At 42.1% G+C, this 16,999-nt stretch overlaps 1 protein-coding gene and 1 pseudogene across 2 annotated transcripts in view; one reads left to right on the top strand and one right to left on the bottom strand.

The window, feature by feature from the left end:
- The window catches only part of LOC132657121 (glutathione S-transferase alpha-4-like), a 30,746-nt pseudogene extending 24,892 nt beyond the window's left edge, over positions 1-5,854 (bottom strand).
- Positions 1-16,999, top strand: part of Otud7b (OTU deubiquitinase 7B) — a 59,656-nt gene that overhangs the window by 24,627 nt on the left and 18,030 nt on the right. For both annotated transcript variants that reach the window (XM_021650538.2, XM_021650537.2), the window contains 4 exons: positions 8,713-8,863; positions 13,361-13,549; positions 14,446-14,673; positions 16,868-16,969. In XM_021650538.2, the coding sequence (XP_021506213.1) occupies positions 8,779-8,863; positions 13,361-13,549; positions 14,446-14,673; positions 16,868-16,969 (604 nt within the window). In that variant the 5' untranslated portion in view covers positions 8,713-8,778. The remainder of the gene's footprint in view (positions 1-8,712; positions 8,864-13,360; positions 13,550-14,445; positions 14,674-16,867; positions 16,970-16,999) is intronic.

The raw sequence follows: 16,999 nt of genomic DNA, 5'->3' as shown, positions 1-16,999 counted from the left end.
ATCAAGAGAGTGCATATAGAGAGAGTGTGGACGCTTTGGGGGATGCTGTCCGGGAGAGAACATGGGGTCATAGCATTTTAACAGATCTATTCTCTTCCACCAGTATTTAACTGTAGGTTCTTTTCTCTGTTACTAAGTTGGGGACTCCATATATACAGATGGGCTTTATTTAATACAGTGTTAGTCTGAGTTAAGCAATCTTTAGGAAAGAAGCTATTCCAAATAAAACCATTTAACAGTCTTCAGCAAATGTCTTTGAGAGAAGCCACTGTAAATTTACCTATGTGGAATACTGAGGTGTGTGTGTGTGTTGTGTATCGGTTTGTATGTCTGTAGTTGGGTACTATACAAATACGAAAATATATTTCAGTTTATTGGAGTGAAAATTGAGTACCTGGTAACGAGTGGGACACAGGAGAAATAAGATAGGTTTTTGCCCTTATATTGCTTCTGTTTCGTGGGGACACAGTAAACAAGCAAAATCTGTGCACTATGATAAAACGGTGATAGATGTGGAGGGCAAAGTTCTGTGAGAACGCCAAGGAGAAGGTGGACTCCAGAGAACCCTTTGCAAATGAGATGGTGCTCAGGTGGATCTCTGAGAAGAGGAACGTGCTCACCTGTTGGACTAGCAGTCCTCAGGCAGGGTCACAGTCTGCAGAGTGACTGAGCTCGGGAGCAGGCAGTGTACTTGACGGAAATGATGGAGGCACAGCCAGGCTCTCGGGAGCCTGTGTGATATACAGAATTCAGATGTTAAACTTTGCTCATTGGAGCCATTGGGGAATTTTGAGCCCTGGGATATGATATTGTCATATTTGTTAAATAATTCTTATAGTAGGTGCTTATAGACATTGATCATTGTTTGCGAAAAGAAAAAGGAAGTCCTTTTCTGGGTCACAGTTATCACAGGGGATATAATAAGAGCTTGTTAAAGGTGTTGGATGGATTTGAGAGACTTTAAAGGTAAAAATTGGGAAACTGTGTCAGGTAATAAGTGTAAGGCAGAAGAGGAGAGTACAGTGCGCCTTCCTGGCTGTGGTTCCAGTGTGTCGGGTGATGCTCCCTTTGCCAGACTAGAAAATACTGATAGTTGGGTGGAGGACAGAGATAATGAGAGAAGAGTTTTTGTTTTTGTTTTGTTTTGAATATGCCTAGTTGAAATGTCTGGAACTTCTTGGGTGAGACAGAAAGAATTTGAGACTCCGGATGCCTTTAAAGTCATCAGCAGTTGGGTGGCCAGGAACATGAGTGAAGTTGCTCGAGAAGATGCTACAGAGTAAGAAATGGAGGGCTTAGGGCCAGAACTATGTGTTTCACCTTGGTGCAGGAACACATGGAGAGTCCACAAGGTGCCCTAGGAGGCTTCAAGGAGAACAGCCATGAGGACTGTGATGGTACCTGTGAGTGCTGGCTGGGATGCTGGTGCCCTCTTGTAATTTGAATAGGATGAGAACTAAGCATAAATTATGAAAGGAACGTCAGGGGATTAGTATATTTAGGAGTTTTGCAGGAAGAGGATAGTAACATCTTATTCACTGTTCTATTCCTATAAAGGGACACCACAGCCAAGGCAACCCTTATAAAAGAAAGCATTTAATTGGGGCTGGCTTACAGTGTCAGAGGGTCAATCTGTTATCACCATGGTGGGAGCATGGTGCATGCAGTCAAGTGCAAGAGCAGTAGCTGAAGAGCTTCATACTGCTCCGTAGGCAGAGACAGACAGACAAGACACAGACAGACAGAAACTCTGGATTTGGCATGGGCCTTTGAAACTTTAGAACCCATTGTCAGTGACACACTTCCTCCAGTAGGACCAAACCTCCTAATCTTCTAATCCTTTCAAATAGTACCTCTCACTGTTGATTAAGCATTCAAAGATATGAGCCTACTGGGGGTCATTCTCATTCAGACCTCCACAAATGTGCAAGAAGGGCAGAGGACAAAGCCTCAAGGAGGTCCCTTTGCTTTGTAGTTTTGTTTGTTTTTTGTGCAGTGAGAATAAGAATAAGTTTTCTAAGAGTAAGTGAGAGGGCTTCTTGGCTCGGAGGCACAGGGAAGATGGTGAAAATGTGAGATGGTCCTGAGACAATTGCCTGGTGTAACAAAGGCAAGTAGAAGACAGTGCTGTTTTGATGAAAAAGAGGAAACTAAGTGCACTGTATTTGTCAGTGTATTGATCTACCAAGTTATTTGATCTTATTTTGCTCAGCAACCATCTGGTGGTAGGGAAATTGAGTGGAGGAGCCATCCAAGAAGGATAAAGAAACTAGGTTTTGAGTAGGAGAGATGGCATAGTGGTTAGGAGCTCTTGTTCTTGCAGAAGACCTGTCGCAGCACCCACAGTCTATAATTCCAGTTTCCAGGGATCCAATGTCCTTTTCTGGCCTCTGTGAACACCAGACATGCCTATAGTACACGTACATACAAGGAGATAAAACACTCATATGCATAAAATAAAAAAAGTAAATCTTTAAAAATTAAACTAGTTTTTTTTGCAGTGAGGTAAATAATTTAAGTGTCAATCATTGATTTCACTTTGAGTTCTACAAGAAGGGACTCTAGGGATCTGTTGTGCTTTCTTATTCTCTGCTGTCATACTGATCCAGTTCATTTGTTTAGCAATAATTCTTTTAAGTCAACAATGCTCCTTCACATTCTTCCCTCCATAATCAATATGATTGTAACAACAACAATAGCAAAAAGTCTTTAAGACCTTTTCATTCTTGTATTTTAATAATTCGTTTCTGATTATTTTCTACCCCTGCTCACAACCCGCCAGTGTTTGTCATTACTTTTAGGATAAAAATCTCATTACTTTTAGGATAAAACTGCACTAGGGTCTACTGGGTCCTGTCTGTACTTTCTGCTGCTTGCACCTTGTTCAGAACTTTGATGTGTGCTTTATTGGCTTAGAGCATTCTTCCATCCCAGTTTGCACTCCAGTTGCTCACTGTTTAGTTCTAGGTTAAACACTTCCCTAGAGCTTTTTCTCCCTCCTTACAGGGGATGACATTCCTGACTCCAATATTTATTATTGTGAGATTTTATAATTTTTTCCGTTTCACCGTGGACATTTTATGGGCATTAGAATTGTGTCTGGTTTACTGTTCATGTTTAATCTTGAGCATAGCGCTCAGTGTTCAGTTGGTAGTTCATGGGCTCTTTTTTATCCCATGCATAGTGTGGCTGAGGGAGTAGATGTCTCAGTGAGCCAGAAAGTAGGTTTCGAATGGAGAAGAGCTGGAAGCTGGGTATGCTGGTTGCACATGCAATCCCAGCACCAGGAGGCAAAGGGAGGAAGGCAGTGACCTTCTTACCTTTGGGTAGGGGAAGGCCAGCGTGGGGTACAGATGGCTGTTCTGGGGCATTATCTTAAGAAAAGAAAATAAGATAGAATTGTACAGTAAGATACTGGATTTTAAGACTGCCAGGGGAAATGGTCTTAGGAAATGGCAGGGTCCACATCTGAATTGTTGCAATACAGATGAAAGATTTTAGACATTATGAAACTAAGGCAGATGGATTATAGATGAGCACTGAAATTTCTTAAGAAAATGGTAGGACTTGAAGTGAGAAAAACACAAGCCTGTAACCGACTGGTGCTCCCTTTCTGGCAGTAATGAAATAAAGTGGCAGGGATCCACAGATGTCTTAGTCCCTTGGGGTCCAGTGGGCTCTAGCAGAAAGACTCAGGGTTAGACCTTCTAGATGGTCTAAAGGGCCAGAAGGGCTCAGACCTAGATTTAGATGAGCTGTTCACTGGCTTTTTGTTTTCGTTGCTGAGCAAGTAAGGCATGATGTGGCATTTGGTGGGAAGCGCCTTTTGTATGCTGGTTACGTTGTCTCTTAAAGACTGAAGGAGTGTTAACTTGTGCCTTTTAGTTCTTATTTTCTGTCTCCACTTCGCTGGACCAAGGGCGTGGAAGGAGGGACAAGAGGCAGAATTGAATTTTGATCAAGGTACTCTTGTTTCTGCAGCTTGTTGAGTTTATAGTTATGGTCAGCACCAACATTTATAAATGAATACAGGTACAAGTAAATACAGGAAAAAGTTTATAAAATAAATGCCACTGACTGGCTCGTGATAACATCGTGGTGTTGGACTGCAACAAATATTTCTGTAAAGTAATGATTTAATATTTTCCATTGAAAGTCCATCATTCTCAGGAGTCAGTTCTGTTGCTCTGTAGAACATAATAAGAACTATTATGTAAACATTATTAGGGGGAGGAGTCTGGGATAGGCTTGGCTTTTATTTGGAAAAAAAAAAAACAATTTATAACAGTTGGATCTGAAAGTAATGAGCTCCCTGTGAGCCTGTGTTCATGTGGAAACTGGGTGATGTGCGTGAGCTGGAACAGCAGCGTTCTTTTGTGGAGGCAGGCACTGGGTCGGCTATGTGCTGACAGCCCTTATCCTAGTAAAATGTTTGACGCTGTCTATAAACTGCAGTCAACAAATATTTGAATGCTGCTTCTCTTTGATTTGAAAAGTTGAAAATTAGTGTTTTGGTTTTTGTTTGGACTTTTCCTTCCTGCGTGCTGAGACCGAGCTACATAGTCTTCGTCCCTGGCTTCAATATCTTCATTTGGAATTTGAGAAGCGTTAGGCAGGTGTTGTGGTGATGTAACCAGAGCTGTTGTCCTTACCTGTGGGGCGAAGGGCACAGTCCACACCGTGTACCTGGAGAATCCAATACAAGAATGTGCTGCCAAGAAGTTTGCTTTAGTGTTTCACAGTTTTGCTGAAGAGCCAGTCTTTCCAGATATGAGTTATTTGTTTATTTTAGATGTTTGGAATTGAATGACCTGCCTTCTGTTACTATGTAAGATCCCAGATGCCATAACACCAATGGTTTTCATTTGTTTCCCTCTGTATCTGACTAGAAAACCTGTATCCGACTAGAAATTGTCTACATGCCTGTGGCTTAGTCATGTCCCCTGCTTTCCACAGAGTGCTGTTTCTGTGCTTTTGCATCTTTACCACATTCTTTCAGAAAGCTGTTAAAGTGCCTTACTGTGTTTTGTTTGTTTATTGTTTGTTTGAGACAGGGTCTCATAGCTCTAGCTGTCCTAGAACTCACTATATAGACCAAGCTGTCCTCAAACTCACAGAGAACTACCTGCCTCTGCTTCTGGAATTCTAGAATTAAAGTCTTGAACCACCACACTGGTTAACCTTGTTTTATTTTTATTTATTTTTCCTGTCTTATAAATTTTAATGTTCTGAAAGGGAGGGGGGGAGCAGCTCCTCTCTGTCTGTCCACTACTGTTTGCTGTGGCCATTGAAGGCAGCAAGGTTGGGGAGGACAGAAGGCCTGGATCTTGGGCTGGGCACTGAGATGTGCCACATAGGCAAAGGGCCGGGGGAAGTTGTCCAGGCAGCCAGGGGCCAGGGCCTGGTGGATTAGCAGCAGGTCAGCAAGTTGTAATCAGCAAAGGAGATCTGGTCAGCCACAATGAAGACTTTGCCTCCCTGGTTCTGGGACAGCAGGGTCTCATAAGGCTTCAGGTGCCCAGGCAGGGCCTTCTCACAGTCATCCTTACCATCCTCATTTTTGGTGTAGATGAAGGTGGCATATTTGCAGCAAAGGTCCTCCACCCCATCATTCACCATCTCCACTAGGACAGCCTCCCTTTTGTCCTTCCCATAAATCCTAAAGCGCCTCAAGATGGCATTAGATTGGTACAGGGTGAGGTCTCTGTCCTCAAACTTGGGGAGCTACCCACACAGAAAGGGTAGGCTTGAGCAAGCCTTGCATCCAGGAATCTTTGGTAACCACCTCCTCCTTTCAGCTCCGGCCCTGGCCAGCCAGCAGCATGCGCATGGCCTCAGCAGCTTGAGCTGGGAAGTAGACAGTACAAGTAGGAAGTACAGTGGCACGGCTGCGAGGTAGAGTCAGTGCTGGGTGGACGAGGGCGCCATCTTGGGTGTGGGCGCAAGCCTTGTTTTATTTCTTAAGAGCAAAGATTGAAGTTTATTTTGGAGTTAGGCTTTTAATTTTGGACTATTTATGTGTTTGTTATTTGGGCATTGCCTATGTTCTGTGACCAGAGTGGTGAGTACAATGAGCTTGAATTCTCACCTGCATTACAGACGAAAGCCTCTAATTTACCCGTTAGTTCTGAAAGCATTTATTTATTTGTTATTATTTTTACTTTGAGACAGCCTTTCTCAGGGTCTTGAATTCTCAAACCTCCCGTCTCTGCTTTTTAGTTGCTTATATTACAGACGTGTACCACTTGCTTGCCTTGAAGATTAATTTTTTTTTTTTTTTTTTTTAGTTTTTTTGAGACAGGGTTTTTCTGTGTGTAGTTCTGGTTATCCAGGACTCACTTAGTAGATCAGGCTGGCCTACTCACTCTACTTGCCTACCTCTCCCTCTCAGAGTGCTGGGATTATAGGCGTGTGCCACCATGCTCGGTGAAGATTAATTCTTAAGCACGAACTGCAAGGGGGCCGCGACACTTTATAGAATGCTTGGTCAGAAGTTCTTCATGTCATTCTGGGTTCTTATGAGGCTAACAGCAGGGAGTATTCACGACATCAGGGGAATGCTGATGTGGTGTTTAAGATGTTAAAACAGATGAGAATTAGACATTTGTTTATAATGAATTTATTCACCAGGTCTTTATTGGCTGCCTACTATATTATAGATACCTTGCTAAATGCTAGGCTAGGGATATGACTAAATCATGCCCTGTACCCATTGATCTCATGTTATTAGGAACAATGATTGCTCCTTTTCAAAAAACAAAATCCAGAGAACTACCACCAACAAAACAATCCAGTTATCAGGTTGGAGACTTAGAATCTTCATAACCCACAAATATTTACTATTTGCCTTACTACCTCCAAGGAATGTAGAAAATTGAGATCAGATCATTCCATTAAACAAGTTGTATCCAGGGGTAGAAGAGGAGGAAACAATGCCTGGGAGTCATTCTTAGACTTTAGGTTTTAGGAGGAATGTTTTGTCAGACTCATCTATTTTCAACAATTCTGGTTTTGGCTTTTCCAAAAAGATGAGATTAGTGGGTGTAACAGGGCAGTTGGGTATCTGGGCACTTTATGAATGCCACCACCCCCCCCTACAGAACACTATAAGGCTGGTAGATTTGCTCAGAGGTTGTTCTCCACCCTATCTTTGCTTTCTCAGCTGGAACTGTTAACCTCAGAGGAATGTTGGCTTGGTGCCAGGCTGCCAGGTCAGGGACATAGTTTCCCCTAATGTCAAGTCTGAAAGAAGGGATCTTTTCTCAGGTAAACTTTACCTGCCACTAGTTTATCCTGGGAGGGGAAAAACTTTTTTTTTTTTATTCTGTTTCCTGAGTTCCTGAAGTTAGTGACTTTTTATGAGCCTCTGGACACTCCACTCAGAGTGCAGGATAGCTTGTTATCTTACTTTGAGTAGTTGCAGCATTCAGTTCACTCTTCCTGTTTTCTCAACTAGCATGAGACTATTAGCCCCGAAATCATCTGCTGTATAGTATTCATTTGTTTACTAACTATCTGCTAAGGGCCAGTGTGCCATGGAATGATGTCTTTTGCACTGTGTCCGGCAGAGATCTGATTATAAGCTGGACTCTGCTGTTGCCATTTTTATGAAGCAATAGCTGGGCTGGAGAGTTAAGGTGGGATGTCTGATCCTAGTGAGGGGACCATAGAGAGGGGCAGAGTCACCATTGGAACAGGGACGAAGGAGCAGCCAGGTAATAGGGCATGTGTCTGGGAAGTAGGCCAGGCCAGAATTATCAGGTAGAATAGCTGAGTATCTGCCCAGCTGTAGTGTCTAAAGCTTTCAATAAAGATAAAGGTCTCCATGTCTGTTTAGAGCTAGGGCAGACATAGAAAAACCCTTGCATTTTACAATGTACTGTGTCAAATGATTCATTCTGGTGATACATTAGTAAAGAAGACATACACCTTCCTGCTTCTTCAGAAAAAAGCCAGGACATGGTGGCACATGCTTTTAATATCAGCATTCAAGAGTCTCAGCACTAAGGGAGACAGAGGCTGGCAGATCTCTGATTTCCAGGCCAACCTAGTCTACAAAGTGAGTCCAGGACAGCCAAAGCTACACAGAGAAACCTTGTCTCAAAAAATAAAACAAACAAAAACAAAACAAAAAAGTCTGAGACAGGAGGATTGCTACAAGCTTGAGGTTATCCTGAGCTACATAATGAGGCATTGTCTGTAAAACCAAAAATCCTTAAGAATAAATATGTTTCAGGAAGGAAATGAGTGTGGTGCCATACTAGGGAACATTGCAGGCTGGAGGGATTTTAGGGCAGCAATCTGCTGCCTCCTTCCTTTAGACTGCAGAGGCAAACGACTAAGTGAGGAGCGAGCACTGGCCTAGTGTGTGCAAGCCCTAAGCTTACTCCTGAGGGCCTCCCTCCTCTAAAAGAAGAAGAGGAAGAAGAAGGAGAAGGAGAAGGAGAAGGAGAAGGAGAAGGAGAAGAAGAAGAAGAAGAAGAAGAAGAAGAAGAAGAAGAAGAAGAAGAAGAAGGAAGAAGAAAAGCTTTGTTCAGAGTGGTTTGTGGTTATTGTAGGCACTAAGGTATTGTTAGCGAGGAAATGAAATACGTTCATATTGTTAGAATAAAGAACCAAAATGGTTTACCACTTGGTTAAGAAACTGTTGAAATTGGTCCATGGTGATGCTGTTGTAGTTACTGGAGCCTTGTGCACCTATCTCCTTTTCAGGTCAGAGCCTGGATTGTGATCAATGTTCTGCTCACATTCTGCTGCCGGAGAGCACCTGATGATCCCATGACCCTGGACATGGATGCTGTCCTGTCGGATTTTGTTCGTTCCACAGGTGCAGAGCCAGGGCTGGCTCGAGATCTTCTGGAAGGTGAGGAGGGAGTGAGAAAAGACAAAGCAAAAGTTTGTATTTATTATTAGGGTGGTTTGGAACACTTAAGGTGATCAGAAAAATATTTGTGTACTAAAGCCCCTCCATTTAAGTTGCTTTTAATGATCTACTTTGTGTGATCCATCATAGCTTTAAAATCCAAAATTCCCCCTTCACCTTGTATGTATTGGATGGCTTTCTTCACCATGAGTTTATGTTCAGGTATTTCAAGGAAAGTTAGATTAGCCCACTAAAGCCATAGTCATAAGGAAAACCACCTGATCTTGACCTCTCGCCTTTATGCACACTGTATACACACACTGTACATATATACCACACACGTGCGTTAGCCTCTGTATGTACTAGGATGCACACACCACACACATATACCATACATGTGCCCAGTAACACACTGAAAATTAAGAAACAAAAATAAAATCATCCTCTTATAATGTGTTTCAGTGTATGTGCATTATGCCCAGTATATGCAAGGAACTTAAGATGTCTCATTCTCTCAACTGCTGTGTTTTAACTGGCAGTAAAGTTACATAGGATTTGAGCCTTGACTGGTTTTTAGAGTGTGGCTCTTAATGATGATTTTACAAATTACTTCTTGCATGTTATAGACACTCAATGTTATTAAAACAAAACAAAACAAAAAAAAGCTGAGAATGCTGTGAGAGTGAGAGGTAAATCCAATTTAGTTCTAAGGTACAGGAAGTCCTTTCAGAAAGGAATACCCAGGAGAAATAGTTTACAAGATGATCCCGAGAGGAGAGATTGATTTCATGGAAAAACCGATAATGAGTGAGTGGGAAGAGGAGTAGAGTGATGGGCAGCTGGTTAGGTGGACAAGAAGCAGAACATGGGGGCTTTGTTGCCATAGTAAGGAACTTATACCTTGCATTCACTTGAAGTGAAGTTTTTAATAATATAAAAATAGGTTTCAGAGTTTCAGTGTTTAATCTATTCCAATAGGATTATAATGGAAGGTGGCCATTTGTAAAACCAGGTTAGCGTATTGCCATAGTTCAGGTGAGAGATAATGGTAACTTAGACCATAGTTGGTGAGAGGGAAGGAAGTTGTTGATGGATTTAGATGTTAATTAGTGGCTGGAGAGATGGGTCAGCAGTAAGAGCATTTGCTGCTCTTACAGAGAACCTGAGTTCAGTTCCCAGTACATACATAGTGGCTCACAACTATCTGCAATTCCAGTTGGCATCCTTGGACACCAGACAGTCATGTGAGGCACATACATACATGCAGGTAAAACATCCACACAAATAAAATACATTTTTCAGAAAGTACAATTTAAAAAGGGAACCAAAGAACTCTTTGTGCTGTCTCTCTCTTTATAATGTTATTTTTCTTTAAAAGTTAACTTTTTCCGAGGCATGGTGTCACCTAATTCCAGCACTCAGGAGGCAGGGGCAGGTAGAACTCTGTAAGTTCAAGACCAGCCTGGTCTACACAGTGAAACCCTGTCTCAAAAACCAAACAATAAGAAAAAAATAACTTCGGTTGTAGCACAAAGAATAAATTAGAGAAAAAAAGAGATTAAGAACAGAGTCGCATAAGAAAGTCTTATCAGGGGCTGGAGAGATGGCTCAGTGATTAAGAGTACTCAATGCTCTTCCCAAGGTCCTGACTTCAACTCCCCAGCACCCCACAAGGCAGCTCAAAACTGTCTGATGCCATCTTCTGGTGTGCAGATATACATGCAGACAAAGTTCATATTATGTAAAAATTCTAAAAATCTTGAGTTAAAAAAAAAAAAAGTGATGCCAGATAATCTCCCTCTTAGAAGAACAAAGACCAGGTAAGCATTGTGAAGACTTGAGTTATGGCAGAGGCACGTAAAACAGATAAGAAGGAATGGATTAGAGAGATACTTAAACAACCTTATGAGTAACTGGTTGGTGAGGGAGAAACAAGGGTAGGGTCTGAGCAGCAGTGAGGAGCCAAAGCTGAAGGCTTGGGACCTGGAGAGATTGTGATGCTATTACTGATTTAGGAGTCACATGAGGAAGAGAGGAAACGTGTTTTGGAGACAAGATGATTAACATTCCATGTTGGACATGCTTAGTGTTGAGAGGGCCTGATGATTTTAAGGAGCTTTCTTTACAGTTGGAAATCCATATCCATTTCTCAAGACAGGCTGTTTATTAATAAATGAGTTGATTTAGGGGAAATATTCTCCATTTTTTTTTCGGCAGATGTTTACTGAGTTTCTGCTAGATGCTAAGTTTTGTTCTGGATGCTTGCACTAAACAAAAGCTCTTCCCTAATGCTGTAGAAGAAAAGAAGTCAGTGAACAAGAAGTATGGTAGCTCTGTGAATTATAAATATGTCTATTGTGTACATAAATTATGTTCTAGAGTATGGAGTGTTATGAGAAATGATGACCAGAGTGAGGAGGTACATGTGATTTTAAACCAGGCAGTCAGAGTAGGACTTAGTAAGAACATGATAATTCAGCAGATACCTGAAGTTTACAAAAATTCATCTATGTAGATATGCTGGAGAAAATTATCTATGCAGTAAGAACCGTCAGTGGAGAGGCCCAGATGGAGAATCTTGACGTGGTCCAGGAGCAGCAAGGAGGCCAGTGGAGGCTCGAACAGAGAGTGCAGAGGGTTGGACAGTGTTAGAGCTGAGGGGCAGCAAGCATGAGTAGTTAGTGTAGCGTACTGGAGGGTTAGACAGAGGCCATGATAGAGTAGCGAGCGCACATACGTGCTGCACACAAAGCACCGTTGATGTGCTTCAGCTCATTTAACCTTCGGGGCAGCGCGTGGTGCTGCACAGCATTGCACAACTTTCCCTGGGAAGGTCTATCTCTAGCCATCTGATAGAGGGAGCAGATCGGAGAAGCCACCTCATCCAGGTCTAGCCTGCTCAGCCAGAGCTTGTTGAGGTTACTGGAGGAGCTTGTAGCATGCCAAGCAGATGGATAACTAGGGGCAGTATACCACCAAAAAGTCTGTCTTCTTAGCAGTGGTTAAATGCTTATATACCCTTGGGCAGCGGAGGGACTTGATGAACGTCATTAACCGAACATGAATATATGTATGTATATACTGTGTACGTGTCTAGTTCCCAGGGTGGCCAGAGGAGGGCGTCAGATGGCAATGATCCCAACCAGCCTGGAGGAAACAGACACAGCCTACTAGTATTATTATCTATGGTTTTCACAAATAAGTTGCAGTACAGAGAAAAAGGTAGAAAATAGAAGAGACCATAGAAAGCCTTAAATATTGGGCTAATGAGTCTTCTGTAGTAGTGATAAGCCATTATTTAAAGATTTTGAACACAGAATTAAATGATAAGAACTGTGCTTTAGAAAAATGAATCTCATGGGATTCCTTGAGTAGATTGGAGGTGTTTACGTACTAGGTGATACATTAAACCAAGGCTGTAGCAAGCTAGAGTAACAGAAATGCAAACAGTTAATCAACATGTATTAAGTAATTTAAATAGGGCTGGAGGGATGGCTCAGAGGTTAAGAGCACTGGCTGCTCTTCCGGAGGTCCCCAGTTCAATTCCTGTCAACCACACGGTAGCTCATAACCATCTATAGTGAGATCTGGTGCTCTCTTCTGGAGTACAGCATACATGCAGGCAGAACGCTATATAAACAAATAAACAATAATAAATAAACAATTAAATAAAATCTTTTTTTAAAAAGAGAATGACAGAAAAAACTCCATGCAAACCCATCACATAGAGTCGTTGGGATTGAGAACTGTTTTAAAGTGGGAGCGGTGCAGCTCCTTTTGTCTCTGTGGCGGGTGGCAGATCTTGGTCAGAGGCTGGCTCTTTGTATATACTTTTAGGTGACTCGACATCCTGGAGTCTACTGACCCTGTTGCAAACCAGCTGTGACTTTGAACAAGTCCTGGTTTGTTTCCTTTGTCTGTAAAAGGCGTTCATTTTATGTGACTAGATCTCTGAAGTTTAGAGACATTATGTTTCTGCCATTATGTCGCTTACATAGGAAATAGACAATAAAGAAAATTGGTATTTCAGGGGGCTGGAGAGATGGCTCAGAGGTTAAGAACACTCACTGTTCTTCCAAAGGTCCTGAGTTCAATTCCCAGCAACCACATGGTGGCTCACAACCATCTATAGTAAGATCTAGTGTGCAGGCAGGATGTTGTATAAATAATAAATAAATCTTTAAAAAAAAAAAAAAAAGAAAGAAAATTGGTATTTCAGATTGAAGAAAATTAAAGTAGTAGTAAAAGAGAGTTAAAAAAAATTGTAGTGTGCATTAGTATGTTCTTACTCAGATAGCCCAGACTGACTTCAAACTCTGATCCTCCTGCCTCAGCCTCCTGAGTTCTAGCATAAGCTTGTGCTGCCATACCTGGCTTGCTTAGTTGTGCCAGGATGGTTAGAATGTCTTCCTATGTCTTCCCCAGTTTCTTAACACTCTAGGTCTATAATTTTGTTTTGTTTTGTTTTTTGTTTGTTTGTTTTTTTTCTCCTGTTAGGAAAGAACTGGGATGTGACTGCTGCCCTAAGTGATTTTGAACAGCTACGCCAAGTCCATGCTGGGAACCTGTCCCCACCCTTTAGTGGAGGGAGTAGTTGCCCTAAGACCCCTGAAAAAGGGTGTTTGGATAGAGAGCTCACTCGCCCCTCTCGACCGGTCCTGCAGAGACAGGATGACATCATTCAAGGTATTGCTTCAACTGAGGACTGAGGTTTGTGTGTGGAGTGAGTCTATGCTCCTTTAGGGATACTTTCATTTCTCACTCTCTCCCAGCCAAGCCCAGCTGCTACTTTGTAGCTGTCTATACAATGACCTGAGGCAGCTCTTGCTTGCTTTAAATCTTCTCTGGCCAGTACTGACCAAAGACAGCTGCCTAGCATTAGAGCTCCTGTTCCCTATGATAATATAATCACTCAAGTACTTGAAGCTGTGCTCATGTGTTATGTGGGCTGTGCATTGCAGGTGCCATGTGCTTAAATGAAGTGATGGGAGGGCCACAGTTTGCATTAGTGTTTTGCTCTCTGGCATATTAAAATTTGACTGTCTAAATTTCTGATAAATATGAATATCCATAAAAGTTATAGTAAATAGTATAGATGTTGTTATGACACTCTTATCATTTTCTTTTCTATAATGGAGATCCTTTCTACATCCTCTAAACCCTAAGGATTACCAGAGTGATTATTTGGCTACATCCAGCCTAATAAAAGCCCATGTCTCTTACTTATTCTTTTTCCTGCTAAAAAAAAAAAAAAAAAAAATTACCAAGTTGCTAAGTGAATGGTGCTCGCATTCATCTTGAAAAATGGGAGTCCCAAATAAAGTCACAGGAAAAGGGAAGTTAGGAAAACCCCAGACATGGATAGAAAGATGATAAGTACTGTAAGTGTCTGCAAAATACCATTTTGTATTTCACCATTTATATTTGGCTTAAGAAAAAAAAATATTATGAAGTTCAGAAGTAGCTGGTTCCATTCAGTTTTTCCTTGAGTGGAAACTGTCATGCAGTAACTAGCCTACATCTGTGGAGAGTTCTCAGAGTGAGTTACATATATTCTAAGGTGACTCCATTTCTCATTGCAGAAAAACGCCTGTCTAGGGGCATCTCCCACGCGAGTTCCAGCATTGTTTCCCTGGCCCGATCCCATGTCTCCTCCAATGGTGGGGGTGGGGGGAGCAGTGAGCACCCCCTGGAAATGCCCATCTGTGCCTTCCAGCTTCCAGATCTCACTGTGTACAAGGAAGACTTCCGCAGCTTCATAGAGAGAGACCTCATTGAGCAGTCCATGCTGGTTGCCTTGGAACAGGCAGGTCAGTGGTGTTTCCTCCTCAGTGATATCTTCTCTAGTCTTGTCCAGCAGCCACACAAGGGGCCAGCCTTCATCAGTAGCTATTTCTTTAAGTGCACAATTGTGATCTGATTGCTCTTAGATAGGGGTTAGTCAGATATGTGTACTGAGATAAAGAATGAAAATTATCTAGGCATGGTGGGAATGGGCAGGAATGAAAATTAGACACTTTGGGAAGTTCCTGTCTAATAGAAGGGAAACCAGATATGTATGTAAAGGGCTTAACAGTTGGTCTCAGTATATGAACAGATACGGTTGATTACAATAAGCCGTGGAGCAGTTTTGCAAACACAGAGGACCAAGACTGTAGATGATGCCCGAAAAGTCACATCTGTTCATATGAATCTTTTCCCTAGATTTAGTTACCTCTCAATTGAGTCCATTTTAAATTAGCATTAATTTAATTTGGGTCAGCAAAACAGCTCAGCGGGTAAAGGCATTTGCCATCAAGGCTTGACAACTTGAGTTTGAGCCTTGGGATCCACATAGTGGAAGGAAAGAGCTGACTGTATGCATGTGCTGTGACATGCACAAACGGTTAGACACTTACACACTGAATAAATGTAATTAAGAACATTTAGCTGCCCTTCACGTCTTTAATCCCAGCACTCCAGAAGCAGAGGCAGGTGGATCTCCGTGATTTCAAGGCCAGCCTGGTCTACAAAGTGAGTCCAGGACAGCCAAGGCTACACAGAGAAACCCTGTCTTGAAAACCCAAAAAATTAAAATAAAATAAAAAATCCTCATGAGAGCAGTGGGGATTGAAAAAGGCCAGGCTTGGTAGTGTGTGCTTTATTTAATCTCAGCATTCTGGAGGCAGAAGCAGACAGATCTCTTAGGAGTTTGAGGCCAGGCTAGTTTACCTGGTCTGCGGATCAGAGCTCCAGGCCAGCCATGGCTACACAGTGAAATGTCTCAAGAAAGAAAAAGAAGTATTGAGCTTCTGGAGGACTTAGCTTTTGTTTCCCATATTCACGTGGCAGCTCACAAGTGCCCACAACTCTAGTTCCAGGAGATCCAGTTCCCTCATCTGACCTCTGAGGGTACCAGGCATTCCTGTGGGACATAGACATACATATAGAGAACATTCATACATGTAACATAAATAAACGTACAGTTTTTTAAGTTCCCATGGAAGAAAGGCTGGAGATTGGAGGTAGGGGCATGAACAGAAGCTTTTCCATTCTATATCTGTCAGTGGTAACTGTAACTCTTAGTAAGTTGTCTGGGCTAGTGGAAATTATAAACCTTTTTTTTTTTTTTTTCCTTTTGTAGACTTTGTAATTGCTCAAGAAAACTTTCAGGTGTCATTTGTAAAATAGTTCCCTCCTGCAAATAATGGATTTGTGAGATTGCTATTCACAATTGAGTGTAATTTACTTGGGTGTTTTTTGTACTTTGTCTTTTGGGTATAACTCTAAAGTAATACCACACACCTGCTGAGTGACATATGTAAATATACAAGGTATAAACCTTGCATAATTTTTCTCTTGCTGATTCAGTTAGGCTGAGCTTTGCTGCTATTGTATTCACTGGTCTCTTGTCCAGAGCGAAGGAATGAGCCAAACCAATCAGCTAATAGTTCAGCCTGGGCACTGTTGACTTGGTGCCGCCGTGGGCATTGTGCTTAGAAGCATTGCTGCTTTGTTTATACTAGATGCCGGGAGCACAACCTTCCCACCAACTGCGGAGAACAGACATGTCTGTATGATCCCATGGGACAAAATTTGTCTTTACTAAGACCCACTGATTTAGCTACTCATGTTCGACAGACTCTTAACTGTAAGGAAAGACACTATGAAGAGTCGTGGAGGCTGGGCTTCATGCTGTGTTCCTATAATCTCAGCACTTAGACTATGGAAGCACATGTACCAGGAGTTTAAGCCCAACCTCAGCTACATAGTAAGTTCAGAGGTCAGCCTCAGCTCCGAGACCATGTTTCAAGATGATGATGATGATGATGATGATGATGATGATGATGATAATGATATAGAGCATACAGTATCTTTTTTGGGAGGATGAGACAGAAGAATCATAAATTCAAAGCCAACCTGGTCTATGTAGCAAGACCCCGTCTCAAGAAAAACACTAGCACTTTTATTCTGGGCAGTCTTCCTAATGTGCTTCTTTCCTTTCTCCCACTGTCATGTCTGCAGGGCGGTTGAATTGGTGGGTCAGTGTGGACTCCACCTGCCAGAGGCTGCTGCCTTTAGCAACTACTGGAGATGGGAACTGCCTCCTGCATGCAGCCTCTCTTGGTGAGTCCTTCCCTGTGGAGAGAAAGAGTC

This window comes from Meriones unguiculatus, chromosome 10, assembly GCF_030254825.1.
Source record: "Meriones unguiculatus strain TT.TT164.6M chromosome 10, Bangor_MerUng_6.1, whole genome shotgun sequence".
Taxonomy (NCBI): domain Eukaryota; kingdom Metazoa; phylum Chordata; class Mammalia; order Rodentia; family Muridae; genus Meriones; species Meriones unguiculatus.
The sequence above is the reverse complement of the archived record's forward strand: the minus strand, read 5'-3'. Positions and strand labels throughout refer to the sequence as shown.